At 34.0% G+C, this 15,553-nt stretch overlaps 1 protein-coding gene across 1 annotated transcript in view; it reads right to left on the bottom strand.

Annotated features, from left to right (window-relative positions):
* Window positions 1-754: 754 nt before the first annotated feature.
* Window positions 755-15,553, bottom strand: part of LOC149780015 (endothelial differentiation-related factor 1-like) — a 30,507-nt gene continuing 15,708 nt past the window's right edge. The window contains exons 4-6 of the mRNA XM_089936759.1: window positions 8,051-8,144; window positions 6,592-6,629; window positions 755-965 (exon numbers count right to left, since the gene is read on the bottom strand). Coding sequence (XP_089792885.1) covers window positions 936-965; window positions 6,592-6,629; window positions 8,051-8,144 — 162 coding nt within the window. The 3' untranslated portion in view covers window positions 755-935. The remainder of the gene's footprint in view (window positions 966-6,591; window positions 6,630-8,050; window positions 8,145-15,553) is intronic.

The following is a 15,553-nucleotide window of genomic DNA, read 5'->3' as shown; positions in this document are numbered from 1 at the left end:
CTGCTTTCTGTAAGATGGTTGATGTTTTAATGCTGTGTAGTTCCCATCAAATTTCTTTAACAGTTAATTTTGCACAAAGTTGTAAAAAAAAATTATAATGTGAAAAAGATGTATAATTTCAATTTGCTACTTTTTTACATTAAGCATAACATCAATTTCTTTACATAAATGTATAGATGCATGCAATTATATACAAATAATAAAAAATTATACAAACTTTGTCTAACATTTCGGTGTTTAGCAAACGAGAAAATCTACAATAGGGAAAATCGCCGATTTATATTCATCAATTACTTGAGAAAAATATTAAAAAACATACCACCAAAGATATATTTAATTGATATATTGTTTAAGTATATTCGAGTGTATTTTAGTAAAACAGCATGCAGTACAAGTCTGCATGATTAGCGGATTAAATACGTACGATAGTGTATTGAACTCCAATGGCTACTGGTTAAATAATCTTGATTTCAATGCAGGAAGGCAAGAAAGAATGCTGGCTGATTTTTAATGGTTGATTTTTCATGATTATTGGAAGAAAGCGAACATAATATAGGATTTATCAGTCATTTCTTGTACCACATGGAAGACACGCTTTTTAATATGTAGGTTTGTTGGACACTATTAGATACATTCTCATAAATCTAACAAAACATTTTCATACTCCGACTAATACTCTCTCTCTCACACATATATATAAAAGATAATAAGAAAAATGTAATTATTAACTTAACTTAATTATTAACTTAAGAAATCAATATTAATATGTGTTTATTATTAATAGCTAAATCATTAAACTCGTGTATAAATTGCAAAACAACCAATATACACTATGGTATATATGATATAACTGAAGTGCGTTTTGGTGTTTCTGTTGTGTTCTGGCATTCCGGCGTTTCAGTGTTTTTCTGGCGTTTCGGTGCATTCCGGTGTTTCTATGCACCCTCTGATTCACTGTCAGCTTTCTGAAATAAAGCAAGTATATAATAACAAACTGCATGTTTGATTGATATCTGTTAGGATATACAGAGATGCTGCCTGAAACTTTACTAAGAGGGGGAGGTCCCCCACACCTACCCCCAGAATGGAGTGGGCAATCATCAGGGGAGGGATGATTATGCTGAATGGTAGCTGTTGAGTGACATTATTATACGTTGTAGAAACACTGAATGTAAGACAAGCATTTATTAATTTTGTATCACTTCTTTTAAAACAAATGTTTTGCAGGTAAATATTCTTTCTTTTGGATCACTCCCCTTTAAAAAAAACTTTGCAAACTGAAAACTAGTTAATTGGACCAATCACACAACTCTCAGTTTCCTTTACTGTGTCAGATGTTAGCTAAAAAGACGTCATTGTAGTAAGAAATCAAAGGAAAAATGGATAAAATCCTTTCCAAATATTGGAATATATTCTGATATTTTCTTACTACAGTGACAGAGTTTCAAGGGTTTGTGGTTAATCTTTTCCACGGAGTAGTGTTAATTTTGCTTTGATAACTGAATCGATTTTCATGCTCAGCTTTTTGTAATGGCAGAGCTGCTCCAACTATGGACGATATGAACAGATTTGGAAACTTCTTTTCAGGATAAATATCCCCAAACACAATTTTCCATAATTCACACGGGCTACTCCTTGGATATTTCTGTTGATATATTAGATTTTCTGCAAGACCTAAACTGTAGTAAATGATAGCATGATGATTTTTGTTCTGTATCACCACATTCTGTACCATGCACAGTTTGCAGCAAACCATCTGATTCTTTCATTCTCCCTAATTTCATCCTTAACAGATGATCTTTCCTTGTCAATGACTTTCCTAAAGAAATCAGATCAATTTTATTTCAACATGACATACTGCTGATGTGCGTCTGACATTCCCATATTGCTGATTGATGGATCAATTAGCTAATCTATTCCAGGAAACTACTCTATCCGAATACCTCCATACTTTCTGTAATACTCCAACAGATCATCATGACAATGCTTATATTCAGACAATATTCTGCATAGATATACCATTAAATGAGATTATGGAGAAAAGGTACCCCAAAAAAAGATGATCTGACCAACCTAAAAATAAAAAATAAAAACCTAGTGCATTGGGTATGAGAAATTGCAGGAACCACAGATAACTTGTGTGATTTTTTTCCCCATTGGATTTTAGAAGTTGTGTGACTTTTTATCACACTGGAAGGAAAACCACAATCCGACAGCCTGGCAACATCTCTGGAAATATAGTCTCACAGAGGTAAATCAGATACAGGATATCTCAATAATATATCTCTCTCACTCATCATCTGAACCAAGATCTCAGTAAGACAAGCCTACATTCCAAGTTTGATCAAACTCAGATCATAGTCTCCAGAGTGGTAACAAGCTCAGCCAAATCAGCTGTAAGATCACTTAATTAATATGCATGGATCTTGTTTATTATCAATCATCTTCCAAGATGCTGATGACAGAGCCTATATTTCAAGGTAATCACAATCAGACCCAGACATGGTAAGATAATGTCAAGATATAAATGAATCTAGCATATTATCAAACACATCCAAGATCTTGATGAGATAAGCTTATATATATATATATATACCAAGTCTGATTAATACTGGAGCACAAATACTGCTTCTAGAGTAGCTATTAAGCCAGCTAATTGGACACAAGATCACCTAATTTGTATGGATGACTCTCACTCATTAATGAAATCCAAGGTAAGCTGTATTCTAGGTTTCATATAAAAATCAGATTGAAAATATAACCTGCAGTAACAAGCAACTGTTGAAGGAAGGGCAATGAACAATGGGCCATACAAAAAATGAAAGAGCATAAGGATAAACTTACCTGGTTTTAAGCCAGGTGAACTAAAAACATACCTTGCAGTTTGGTGCTTTTAAAGGACAGTTGTATTTTTAAGGTTATGTTTCCATTCAGTTAAAAAGTCACTTAATGGATGTGCATACTATTTTGGTACAAATTCAGACTGTCAGCAAATGTTTGTGAAAACCAGGATGTACAGGGAATATGCAAACTCCTCTCAAACAGATTTCATTTGATGACATCGTTAAATGGGGGGTTACAAAAGCAGCACAATGAAACATACTGTCGGCATAACATAAGTTGTAATAAAATAACATTTCATTATGGCAACAGATAGTGCCAGGACATTTGACTGAAAATAATAACACCAGGTCTGGTAATCATGAAACTATAATCTACAGATCCAATAAGACCCACAAGCCACCTCAGTATAGTAGACCTACCATGTCTCGTCAGCAGTGTAAAATATTATAAATAATTGTAATTTACACAATCAAATAAGATATTATTTCTCTTGAAGTATTCATTTTAAAAAGATAAATACTTCAATGAATGAAGACACAATTTCTCATCTTCATTATTCCTTAGTAGTTCCAGCATAGATGTATATAAAATGTTTTCATTTTTACATCTTGTTTAGTCCATCTTTAAAACTGACAATCAACTCACAAATTAGTAATCAAGGGAATTGAAAACAAAGAAGACTTTTTAAAATTTCTACCAACGACCCCAAATGATTGGATTTTAATCTCATGTATTCAGATTGCAGTAGTTAGATATACACATACATAAAGTCAGGGACCCATATTATAAATATGAGTTATTACTGAAGTAAGTGGTTAGAATGTCAGCTGTACTGATTGCAATAACATCACAAGATAATACCACAAGACAGACTAAAAGAAAGAAAAAAAAAAAAAACAAAGTTGAAAAAACTATGACACATGAATGTTTAATTAGTCTGAGAATAAATGATATGACATTATTATTCACATATTTTTCATTTGTTCTTTACAACAATGAAAAACATAGTAATATGACAATCATATGCAAATTAAGTATTTTCATAGCAGGGATAGCTCTGCCTCCTTAATATCACTGCAAATGATGTAAAATTCATTTTTTGTGTGTCATTAACATCAAATACAAGCAGAAAGAAATCTCAGAATAATAAAAAAATGAACAACTGCATTAAAACACCAAACTCGATTGTGAAATAATCATTCATAGTTGAATTATTTGCTTGATGCAGATGTTCTATTTAACAAACAAGTCAGATTCACTGATATTATGTGTTTACTGAGGTTGATTTTCAGCAAACTGTGACTCTTTATCAGGTTACCAGTATACACAAGAGATGAGATCTAAAGGTTTTGTTATGCTAAAATTTCAAGAAGCTATGGTAGCTCAGTGATCAAGGCACTGTACTCATTTGCAGAAGGATGCAGGTTCAATTCCTAGCACCAGATGTGCCTGGAATGGCCATCAAGGTGTGTTCTTGGGCGAAGTACTAACTCTAATTACTGCAGCATGATAAAACGTTCAAAGTGTTGATGTGCTGTAAAATACGAATACCAAAAACCAAACCACACCTTTAACACAGGTTTGTATAAAGTGCTGCAGGTTTACATAATTAACATATGTCTTCAAAGCCTTTGCAATAGGTTAATTAGAAATCAAATATGGCAACATTAGCTGTTCATTTGGACTATCAAAAAAATATTAAAGATTTTACCTGTGCGTGCATAATAATGATTAAGGATACATTTGACAAAATAGCACAGGCAGATAAATTCTCCCATATAGTTAACAAAGAACGATCAATCTTTAGAGTTATTTTGTCATCCAAATACATGCATATCTACACGTGACCACATATTTAATATTTGTAATACAAATTGAAATGGAAAGGGCAGTAACCTTACAATTATTAGGTCATCCTTCTTTCCATCTGAGATTATATCAAAATATTACATGACAGTCTATTTTTATATTTTATAAATATTATACCATAGGATAACCAAATATATTCTCACTATTCCTATTTAAAGAAAATTCAGTGCAATATAAATTCTGTGCTGCAAATACAAAAACAGTAAATATATAAGAATTGACTCAAATAGAAATTGTTTTCACTTTTCCTTCTGAACTTATAAATTCCTTCAGAGATAACAATGAAAATCAAAGTATCAAAAATATGGATGTCTTGGAGATTTCAATGATATGAATGTATCTGCACGTACACTATTATAATCATTCAACCAGTAGTACTTTATCTGACAAAAAAAAAACTGCCATACGCATTGACATTTCTAACAGATGCTAGAAATTACATTAATTGACAAAGACTTGACATATTGTACTGTCAGAATGTTGTTAAATCACTGCACAAATGAAATACAGTACTGTCAGACTGTTGCTGAAACAATGTACAAATGAACATGTTGACCGTAATAGTCATCTCCCATGTATCAACATACATGTCCGAATGCATGCACTGGATACAAGAGAGAATAATTCCACTATATTAATCAATATCTTACCATAACTACTAAAACATCAATTTTTTACAATAACTTTTGCTTCATTTAAGTTACTGTGAACCTTAAATCACAGGTCATTATCTACAAATGTATATTTAATGCTAAAAGTGGTCAACTGAATAGAATTCCATCATTTATCCAGTTTTTTATATTAAAAAATAAATGTCTGAATCTCCATATAATTTTGAGTACAAATCAAAATTTATCATTTTGGCTTAAATATCTTGGACATAAAATTATTATCTCCACTTATTCACCCAGTAGATAGTAGACTATTCTTGCTTATGAATGTGGAGAAGAAAAAAAAGCACTTATATTATAATGTTTTGGTGTTTCTTTTAAAAATAAATACTGGTTGCAGTTTTAGTTTTTCTCTTCTTTTTGTTTATAAGTTATACTGTCAAATTGAAGACTGCACAAAGGTCAAGTGTCAGATGCATGTTTCAAACTGAGTTTTTCCTTCTGCAAGCTTGACATTTTTCTTTTTGAACATGTGCTTACTGCGTAAAAGCAATGGCAATCACAAATAATATTGACAGATCTCAGAACTGAAAATGTGATAGCCTCTACATAGGAAAGGTAACTGATTTATAATGCAGTATATATCGAAAGTACAATTAGTTTTGCCCTCACTGCATACTAGTTCACAATTAAAAATTGTTAAGACTGCAGTATTGTGAGAATACGGTAATCCCTCAGAAATAAAAATTGTTAACTTTGGCTACATGCCAGTCTTGAGACTTTGCAACCCATAAAAAACAAAACTGAGAGGACCTGTGCAACTCTGGCTACAAATACAAACAGTCAAAGTGGTTACAAATTCTGACAGTCATATATTCAATCATCTGCTTCTGACTATAGGTAAAACATTCCTTACTTTACTTGGTATTTGGAAACTTGACATAAAAGAAATTGAAAACAAGGTCGCAAAAAAAGAGGATCCATATACAGCAATTAATGGAAGTAATGATGGTCCAATTAGAGGTTTCATATAATGGAGGTTAATGACAGTCCAATTAGAGGGTCCATATATGGAGATTAATGACATTAACGATTGATCCATATGTGGAGATTAATTATAGAAGCTAAAAACACAGTAAACAGCTTGTTGTTAGCTTTCAAAAACGTTGAAAGTTATACATATTTTAAATGAGAATAATGCTTTATACAATTCATATAAAAAAACGTAAACAAGAGAGAAAAAAAAAAGAAAATTTCATGGTTTCACCAATGGCTGGCCTTTGTCTTTTCCACGAAGCTTCATGCCTGGAAAGACAAGTGAAAATGATACATAAACAAAAGATAATTCTTTGTACAAATAAAATTGTGGCCATTACTGTACCAAGAAAACAGAAGAGGAAACAATAAATAATAGACAGATAATACTTTTGTAAAATTTTTTTAATAACTAATTCAAACTGCACAATGATATAAGTTATACTGCAGTCCAAAAACATTCTTGATTAAGATATTCATTTCTCATTCTTTAGTCTTAAGTATCTTGAGTTGAGATTTATCCAGATCTATATGACTCAGTCTGTCTTAAACTAGGGGGAGACAAATCATGTGTGAATTAATACCCGTAATAGCTTCAACCGATGACAATTCTTTGGTGCAATTAGCTTGAGTTCCAAATGATGTTAATTACAAAACATACTACAAATGTTCCTTTCATTACACCCTCATATGAAATTAATATCTACAGAGAAGCTTAATATTAAAACCCCCACCTCCACCTCCAGATAACGTGATCATGCCCACCTGGACATACATACATGAACATACATACATGAATGGGTATGTAATGTTGGAAAATATATCCTACAGTTTTCCAGATGAAGACCTGAACATTTGAGATATGATTAGGAGTAATCTGTAGATGTGATTGGGAGTGATCTGTCCCAAAACATGGACAAATATTTGGTTCAGTCTCCAGAAAGAAACAAAACAATGTTCCCCTTCAAGTAATAATGCACCTATGACACCTTGCTAAAACTTTAATCCAACAGTAAATTAGTCAGGCTTTACCTGCATGGTAATGAATAAAAATTGATATTTTTTTATCACAAAGTTGGTAATATTCTCAACAGAGCATCCATTTAATTAAAGACAAACAATGATAAGCCAAAAATCAGCACTTGCTAATCAGGTAAGTGATTTGAAAAGTCACATGCCTTAATCAGCACTTGCTAATCAATTAAGTGATTTGAAATGTCACATGCCTTAATCAGCACTTGCTAATCAATTAAGTGATTTGAAATGTTGCATGCCTTAATCAGCACTTGCTAATCAGGTAAATGATTTGAAAAGTCACGTCTGAATCAGCACCTGCTAATCAGTTGAGTGATTGGAAATGTCACATGCCTGAATCAGCTATTGTATATCAGTTAAGTGATTGGAAAAGTGACATGTCTGAATCAGCACTTGCTAATCAGGTGAGTGACTGGAAATGCTACATGCCTGAATCAGCACTTGCTAATCAGCTGAGTGATTGGAAAAGTCACAAATTTTGGGGCGTGTTCGCTTGCCATTTCAAGTTGGGCAAGTAAAATTTCAATCTCTGCATTTGTACATCTTCAGGTCTGATTTACAAATGACAAAGAGTCACTCTAATCCTTTCTGTGAGATTTTTTAATCTCACACTTTGCAATCTTCATCTGTTAAACCTGGCAAGCCATGTATCTTACCCAGCACTCTTTCCAATTTGCCCAGAATCTGTTGATTGGGAATAGCCTTTCCTGCTTCATATTCATTTATGACATTTTGCTTTTCATTGACTTTCTGAAATGGAAAAATATATCTTCAAAAGTACCTCAGACTCATGAGTAAACAAAATAAAAAGTAAAAAACTAACAATGTGGGAACGGAACACAAATTTTGGCCATACTGATTTACATTTGCATGACTCGGCAGATGTAAACCCAAACATAACTAAAGTCAATTAACCATATGTCAATGCATATGCTTTTGGTCAGACGGTTTTGTTCTCGCTAAAACACATCAACATACAATGATTTATAACTCTTGGACAGATATGGGTAACATTAACATGCTATTCCATATTCATGGCATGACATTAAAAAAATTTGTCAAATAAATATATGTACAAGCATGTTTCAAAATAACTATCTCAATGTGTAAAGCTTCTTTAATAATTTGACTCTAATCAAATCAACGGAAACTTTGGATTTGAGAAGAAAACTTCATCCATTACTTGGAACAGCCATTTCTTTAATATTGTTTTTATATCCTTAAAACAAATAATTGATAGGACTTTAAAGTCTGCATTGAAAATATCATTAAAATCGAACAAGAAATTTAAAATAAAATGTTTAATATAATTTGTTATATAGAAAAACCTAACTGATTCTTGGCAGATAAATGAGTGAAATAAGAATTTCCAAGGATTCAAAATAAGACCATTTTTTTAAAAACGGCTGAGCATTAAAACCATCTCTTAAGGTATAAGATTTTCATTAACCACCCTAGCAGCCATATTAAATAGAAGATCAGCACCTTGGTGAAAACCCTTTGTTGATATGACCATCCATTCCATAGTGAAATGTTCATTACTGCAGCTGAGGCTAAACTGGCACCATTTCATTCAGGACCAACAAGATACCATAATTTGTCTTCTAGTGTAAACAACATGACCATTTTACTTTCCAATTAGGATTACCAATGACAAGATTTTCAGGATGGCCACTATTGTAATCATATTCAAAATCCAGGTGGCATCATTTTTATCAAGTCTTCTGGTGAAAACCTCATGCCGATATAAAATTCTCTTTATGTGCAGCAGCAATAACAAGACTTTCTTTCAAGATGGCTACCTCACTGAATGCAGGATTGACATCATTTTCAGTAATGACACACAAGAAATAATTAAATGTCTTTTAGTGAAAATGCCATGTTGATCTCAGCATCCATTCTGATGATAGCAAGATTTATAAGATCGCTGCTGTGGCGGCCATACTAGATGTCAGAGTGGAACCATTTTCGTTTAGGACCAACTATACCTTGACCAGACATTATAAAAGGTCTTCTGATAAAACTCCAGGATGATGACATTTTGTTCAGGAGGAGAAGTGATAAGATTTTCTAGATGGCTGATATGACAGCTATATTTGACATCAGAATCAGCACCATTTTCACTTGTGAGCCACTTGGGATAAAGTGTCATGTCTCTACTGTAAATGCGAATCTATGTTGGCCTGAGTTTTACTGCCACTGTGATGCAGTCATCCAATGTAAAAAAAAAACTTGTTATGTTTTAGCAAAAATGAGAAAAGTCCTTGAGCAGAATCGTCATGGATACCAGGATTAAGTTTCCTGAAAGTCTTGATGTAAAAGAGAAGAAAAGAGAGTGGGAACATATTCTTAATTGACAGAGGTGAAGCAGAACATGTTTGGATGACTGGACTACACTGCATGAACAAATTCACTTTGCATTCCTGCAGTTCTGGGCCATACCATAATAAGAAAGCTTTGATCTTTTAACTTGAGGGAAATGGTTTCCTTCTCATTCTCTGTTTAAAGACCACTTCACAACAACATGTAATGTGCAAAGAAAATGTGACTAAATTTACTAAAGTACTAGCAAACTTTATGATTTAAGTGGTCTTTTACAAATACTGGTAGCCACCTCTATTCACAAATGGTATGAACATTATGCAATTTAATTTGGCACATTTCTTGCATTGAATTTTCAGTATTTCTTAAATTTTCATGATGCAAATGAATGATGTTCTTTTTCCTCAAACCATAACTAACTGCATTATAAGAATGTTGTAGCTACCGAAATAGTAGTGATCATCATCCTTTGTGGACTAATAGTAATTCAAGGGGGACAAGTTGATTTTACATCCAACACATGTCCTCATTATTAATAGAACAATCATCTTAAATTCAGGCCACGCATGAAGCTTTGTTTTCCTTTCACAGTTGTTTTTGTGGCCAAATTTATGATCTTTTGAATATACTATTATGTATATTTAATTTTTATTGTTTGTTGGCTTTTCTCTATGATTATATGTTATGTATATCTGTACTTTGTAATTGTCATACCAAAGACTTATAAAAATGTACTAACAACTGCCTCGCTTGGCACTCTGGGTTGTTTGCAAGCCCATAACTCATTGTAAAAATTGGATTAAACTTCTTGTTGTTGTTGTTGTTGTTGTTATGGGGTTTAACGCCATTTTTCAGCACAAGATAGGCTATACATGGCAGCCAGTATTAATGGTGGAAGAAGAACCCGGGAAAACCCCGGAAAGAACCACCGACCCACGAGAAGCTACCGGCAAGCTTTCTCACATATCCACATTGACCGAGCCCGAGACTCGAACCCACATAGACAGGTGAGATGGCAGTGATCCGTGACGGAGAGCGCTTTAGACCACTCAGGGCCCCGGATTAAACTTGTAACACTTTATGTTTTGCGAAAGGAGATGGCTATTTTTGTCATCAAAGTAAACCCTACCACTTAAGGGGGGATATAAAAGGTCACATTTCTGCAGTAGTGTATCTATGTCACTCATTTCAGCTCTGTAACTTTGCAGACATAAAATCAATGGATGAACTTGGTATTGTTACGACTCTATGATCTTAAACTAAGTATAAAAATATATATATTTTCCTAAAATATAAGGTGAAAATTTAAAAATAACTTACAGTATTATGAATTAAATCACAAAATAAAATTGAATGAATTCACAATAATTCCAAATTAATGATTTAGTTCAAGAAATATTAATGAACACTTTTTAATTCCAGTGAATAATGTAAATAACTAAATCCACCCAAGTTAAAAACTGAACACAATAATAAGACTGATTCCACTTTAGATGTTCAGGTAGGAATGGACAATTTTGAAATAAACAATATTAATGTAAAAAGTTAAACACAATAATACAGCCAGGATGTAGGTCACTTTTCTTTCTAAAACATTCTGAGTTGTCAACAAGGTCAAGAATTTCCAGGTGAAAACTTATGTCCTAATCGCAGATAGAATTAAATATGTTTACCTCTATTAATAATGATCTAAATATTCATAAATCATTAGGAGCATTAACAGAGTTTGTGAAAGGCATTTGTCAATACATTACAATATAATCACAGAGAAATATTAGATATATATTATGCTGTTTACAAAACAAATGTCACTTGCCAGGTAGACCCTTTACTTGAGTTTTGACAAAGGTCAGTTACAGAGTGTGTGTGTGTGTGATTTGGATTTTTAATGTAGCTTTAACAGTTTTTCAGTCATATCACTATGATGCCTGCAGTTGGCAGTTTATAGTGATGTCTAGCACTGGGGCATTATGCTGCATATCACTATGATGCCTGCAGTGTGGCAGTTTATAGTGATGTCTAGCACTGTGGCATCATGCTGCAGACATGTATCATGATGTACCACCCAGTCACATTATCCTGACACCAGGCCAACCAGTCCTAACACTAGCCTCTTAATGCTGAGCGCACAAGCGAGGTAGCTGTTAGTACCATTTTTGTAAGTCTTTGGTATGACTCGGCCGGGGACGTTTTAACCACTAGGTCACCGGAGCTGTTCTATTGCTAGCAAGAGTATTTTTAATGGCTGCTAATAATAACTTGGTATCTATTGCTAATAACAACTTGTGTCTATTGTTAATAATTAATAAATGTTGTCTATTGCTCAGACTGATTTATATATTCAGCTGATTTGACAGATTTATTTACAAGTGACAAAGCAAGTTTCATCAGAACTGAACATAAATTAAGACAATGTTGTACAATTTGTTCACATGTATACACATCATGTCTCTCCTGCATTCATCCACCATGGAAATGAAGCTGAAGAATAGTCCCAATACAGTGCATCCTCCATGTGCATTATGCTACAGCAGACAGGATCTTTCTTGTTTGCAGTTTGAATAGACTTTTAAGGGAGTATATATGGTATCTGACCTTGCATTTTATTTTTCTTTATCTGTATTCTGAATGCCTTTTTGGGGATACCTAAATTTACCCTACACATAAAGGCAGGACTGTGCTGATGTGCTGGCAAATCATATTCAGTCAAATCTGTCATAATGGTCACCTTTACTCAGCAGTTACCTGTTCACAATGGTCATTCTAATTTCAACCTGGAAAATATCTAATATAAATGTCTTCTATGTTACAGTGACCTGCCTTCTGTGTTCTGTGGCAAGGTTTTTCCTAACCAAAGAATGGTTCCTCCCTGCCTTAATTGGTCAGTGGTCCATATCTACAATAGTGACTAACCAGACTTTTGCTTCATCAGGAAGTCATAGTTTAGATCAAGAAATATGTGAATCAATGTGCAAACATTTCTTATCTCACTTGTACTCGCTGTATTCCAGTCACACTGTCAGTATAACTCTAAGATGTCATTATGTCAAATTCGAAAGCGAGGCAGTTTTTATCAAAAGCAACTCATCTGCTTGATAATGGAAAAAGTAGTTGTGTTATCATAGCAGGAAGTCACCTTTTGTGTGTGTGTGTGTATGTGTGACAGGTATAGTTTCATATTTTCATATATTTGCCTGTGAATTAAAACCATCACTAAAGAAAAACATCTGTATCTGAGAAAAGATCTGAGTTACAGCCCTTTCGTTAGGCCCAGGTGTCATTCATATTCAAAACATGTCTGTAAAGGGAGGTTAAGTTTTAGTTTATGAGTCGAAGAATAGCCATATAAAGCTTCTTCTGATTTTCTGCCCATCACAGGCTTCTCACATTTGATCTCAGGAACATGAGCAACTAACTAACCCTGATATTGCTTTTAAAGCATGAACAAACTAAGCAGGATAAAGTAATCCTGTTTGGAACATAAATTTGGGAGAGAAGAAAATTTAGTGCACATAAAACAATCTTGATAATGTGCTTCTATTACTATGACTTCTACAAATGATATTCGGTGCTTGGCATTTATTCTTGTCTACTGAGGTGCACTGACCAATTTGCCATTTCCAATGAATGGTCATTAGTGACAGATTTATCTGCAGATAAGGATCTCTTGGATCCTACCCCTACCCACCATGTCTGGTGGTGTGAATCTTGTATTGAATGACTTTGCCTGGTATCGTGAATACTGCACTGACTCGATGTGTCTGGTAGTGTGAATCCTTTATTGAATGACTTTTCCTTGTAGTGTGAATTCTGCATTGACTGAATTTGTCTGGTAGTGTGAATCTTTTATTCACTGGCTCTTCCTGGTAGTGTGAATCCTGCAATGGCTGATTTTGTCTGATAGTGTGAATCTTACACTGACTGAATTGGACTGGTAGTGTGAATCTTACACAACTGAATTGGACTGGTAGTGCAAATCTTACACTGACTGAGTTGGACTGGTAGTGTGAATCTTACACTGACATTAACTGAATTTGCCTGGTACTGTGAATCTTTTATTGACTGACTTAGCCTGGTAGTGTGAATTCTGCATTGACTGAATTTGCCTGGTAGTGTGAATCTTACACTGACTGAATTTGCCTGGTACTGTGAATCTTACATTGACTGACTTACCCTGGTAGCGTGAATCTTACACTGATTGAATTTGCCTGGTAGTGTGAATCTTTCATTGACTGAATTTGCCTGGTAGTGTGAATCTTACATTGACTGATTTACTCTGGTAGTGTGAATCTTACACTAATTGAATTTGCCTGGTAGTGTGAATCTTACATTGACTGACTTTGCCTGGTAGTGTGAATCTTACATTGACTGAATTTGCCTGGTAGTGTGAATCTTACATTGACTGACTTACCCTGGTAGTGTGAATCTTACACTGACTGAATTTGCCTGGTAGTGTGAATCTTACATTGACTGATTTACCCTGGTAGTGTGAATCTTACATTGACTGATTTACCCTGGTAGTGTGAATTCTGCACTGACTGACTTACCCTGGTAGTGTGAATCTTACACTGACTGAATTTGCCTGGTAGTGTGAATCTTACATTGACTGACTTACCCTGGTAGTGTGAATCTTACATTGACTGATTTACCCTGGTAGTGTGAATCTTACATTGACTGACTTACCCTGCTAGTGTGAATCTTACACTGACTGAATTTGCCTGGTAGTGTGAATCTTACATTGACTGAATTTGCCTGATAGTGTGAATCTTACATTGACTGATTTACCCTGGTAGTGTGAATCTTACACTGATTGAACTTGCCTGGTAGTGTGAATCTTACATTGACTGACTTACCCTGGTAGTGTGAATCTTACACTGATTGAATTTGCCTGGTAGTGTGAATCTTACATTGACTGAATTTGCCTGGTACTGTGAATCTTACATTGACTGATTTACCCTGGTAGTGTGAATCTTACATTGACTGACTTTGCCTGGTAGTGTGAATCTTACATTGACTGACTTTGCCTGGTAGTGTGAATTCTGCATTGACTGAATTTGCCTGGTACTGTGAATCTTACATTAGAATAATTTACCCTGGTAGTGTGAATCTTACATTGACTGAATTTGCCTGGTACTGTGAATCTTACATTGACTGATTTACCCTGGTAGTGTGAATTCTGCATTGACTGAATTTGCCTGGTACTGTGAATCTTACATTAGAATAATTTACCCTGGTGGTGTGAATCTTACACTGACTGATTTTGCCTGGTACTGTGAATCTTACATTGACAGAATTTGTGTTAAACATGTTAGAATAGACCCAGGCTAATTCGGAAAATGAGTAAAGATAATCAACTAATTTTGTCATTGGAAACTATGAAACAGGTTTAACATCACAATCACAATGAGTCTTAGAACTATCTAGAAACATCAGACTTCCTAATTCTCAATTTTACCAGGACTCTGTGATGTACAAGGTACACTTCTCACTCAATAACTTAGGCATAAATGGGTCCATAAACACAGACCATGGCATAAGCGAGGGCACAAGTTATCAAGGGACCTCTGATAATTAAGAAAAGGAAATTCTTTGTTTTCTGTATAAATTATTTATATTTTCAATATATTCACTCTCCGAAAGATTGTTTGAAACATCACCCCCAATGGTTTCAGCACAACATGTGTACGGCAAAAACAACACATTACATGACAACTTTCTGCATGTGAATGTGGATATATTCTAGTGTTACTGCAGATTCAGAATAAAACAAGACAATTTGTTTTAAAAAAAGTGACATGTATTGAGAGAAACAACAATATAAAAACGTGATTTTTGTT

This window comes from Sinohyriopsis cumingii, chromosome 16, assembly GCF_028554795.1.
Source record: "Sinohyriopsis cumingii isolate HCF-2022 chromosome 16, ASM2855479v2, whole genome shotgun sequence".
Classification (NCBI taxonomy): domain Eukaryota; kingdom Metazoa; phylum Mollusca; class Bivalvia; order Unionida; family Unionidae; genus Sinohyriopsis; species Sinohyriopsis cumingii.
Note: the sequence above shows the minus strand (reverse complement) of the source record. Positions and strands in the feature narration are given on the sequence as shown.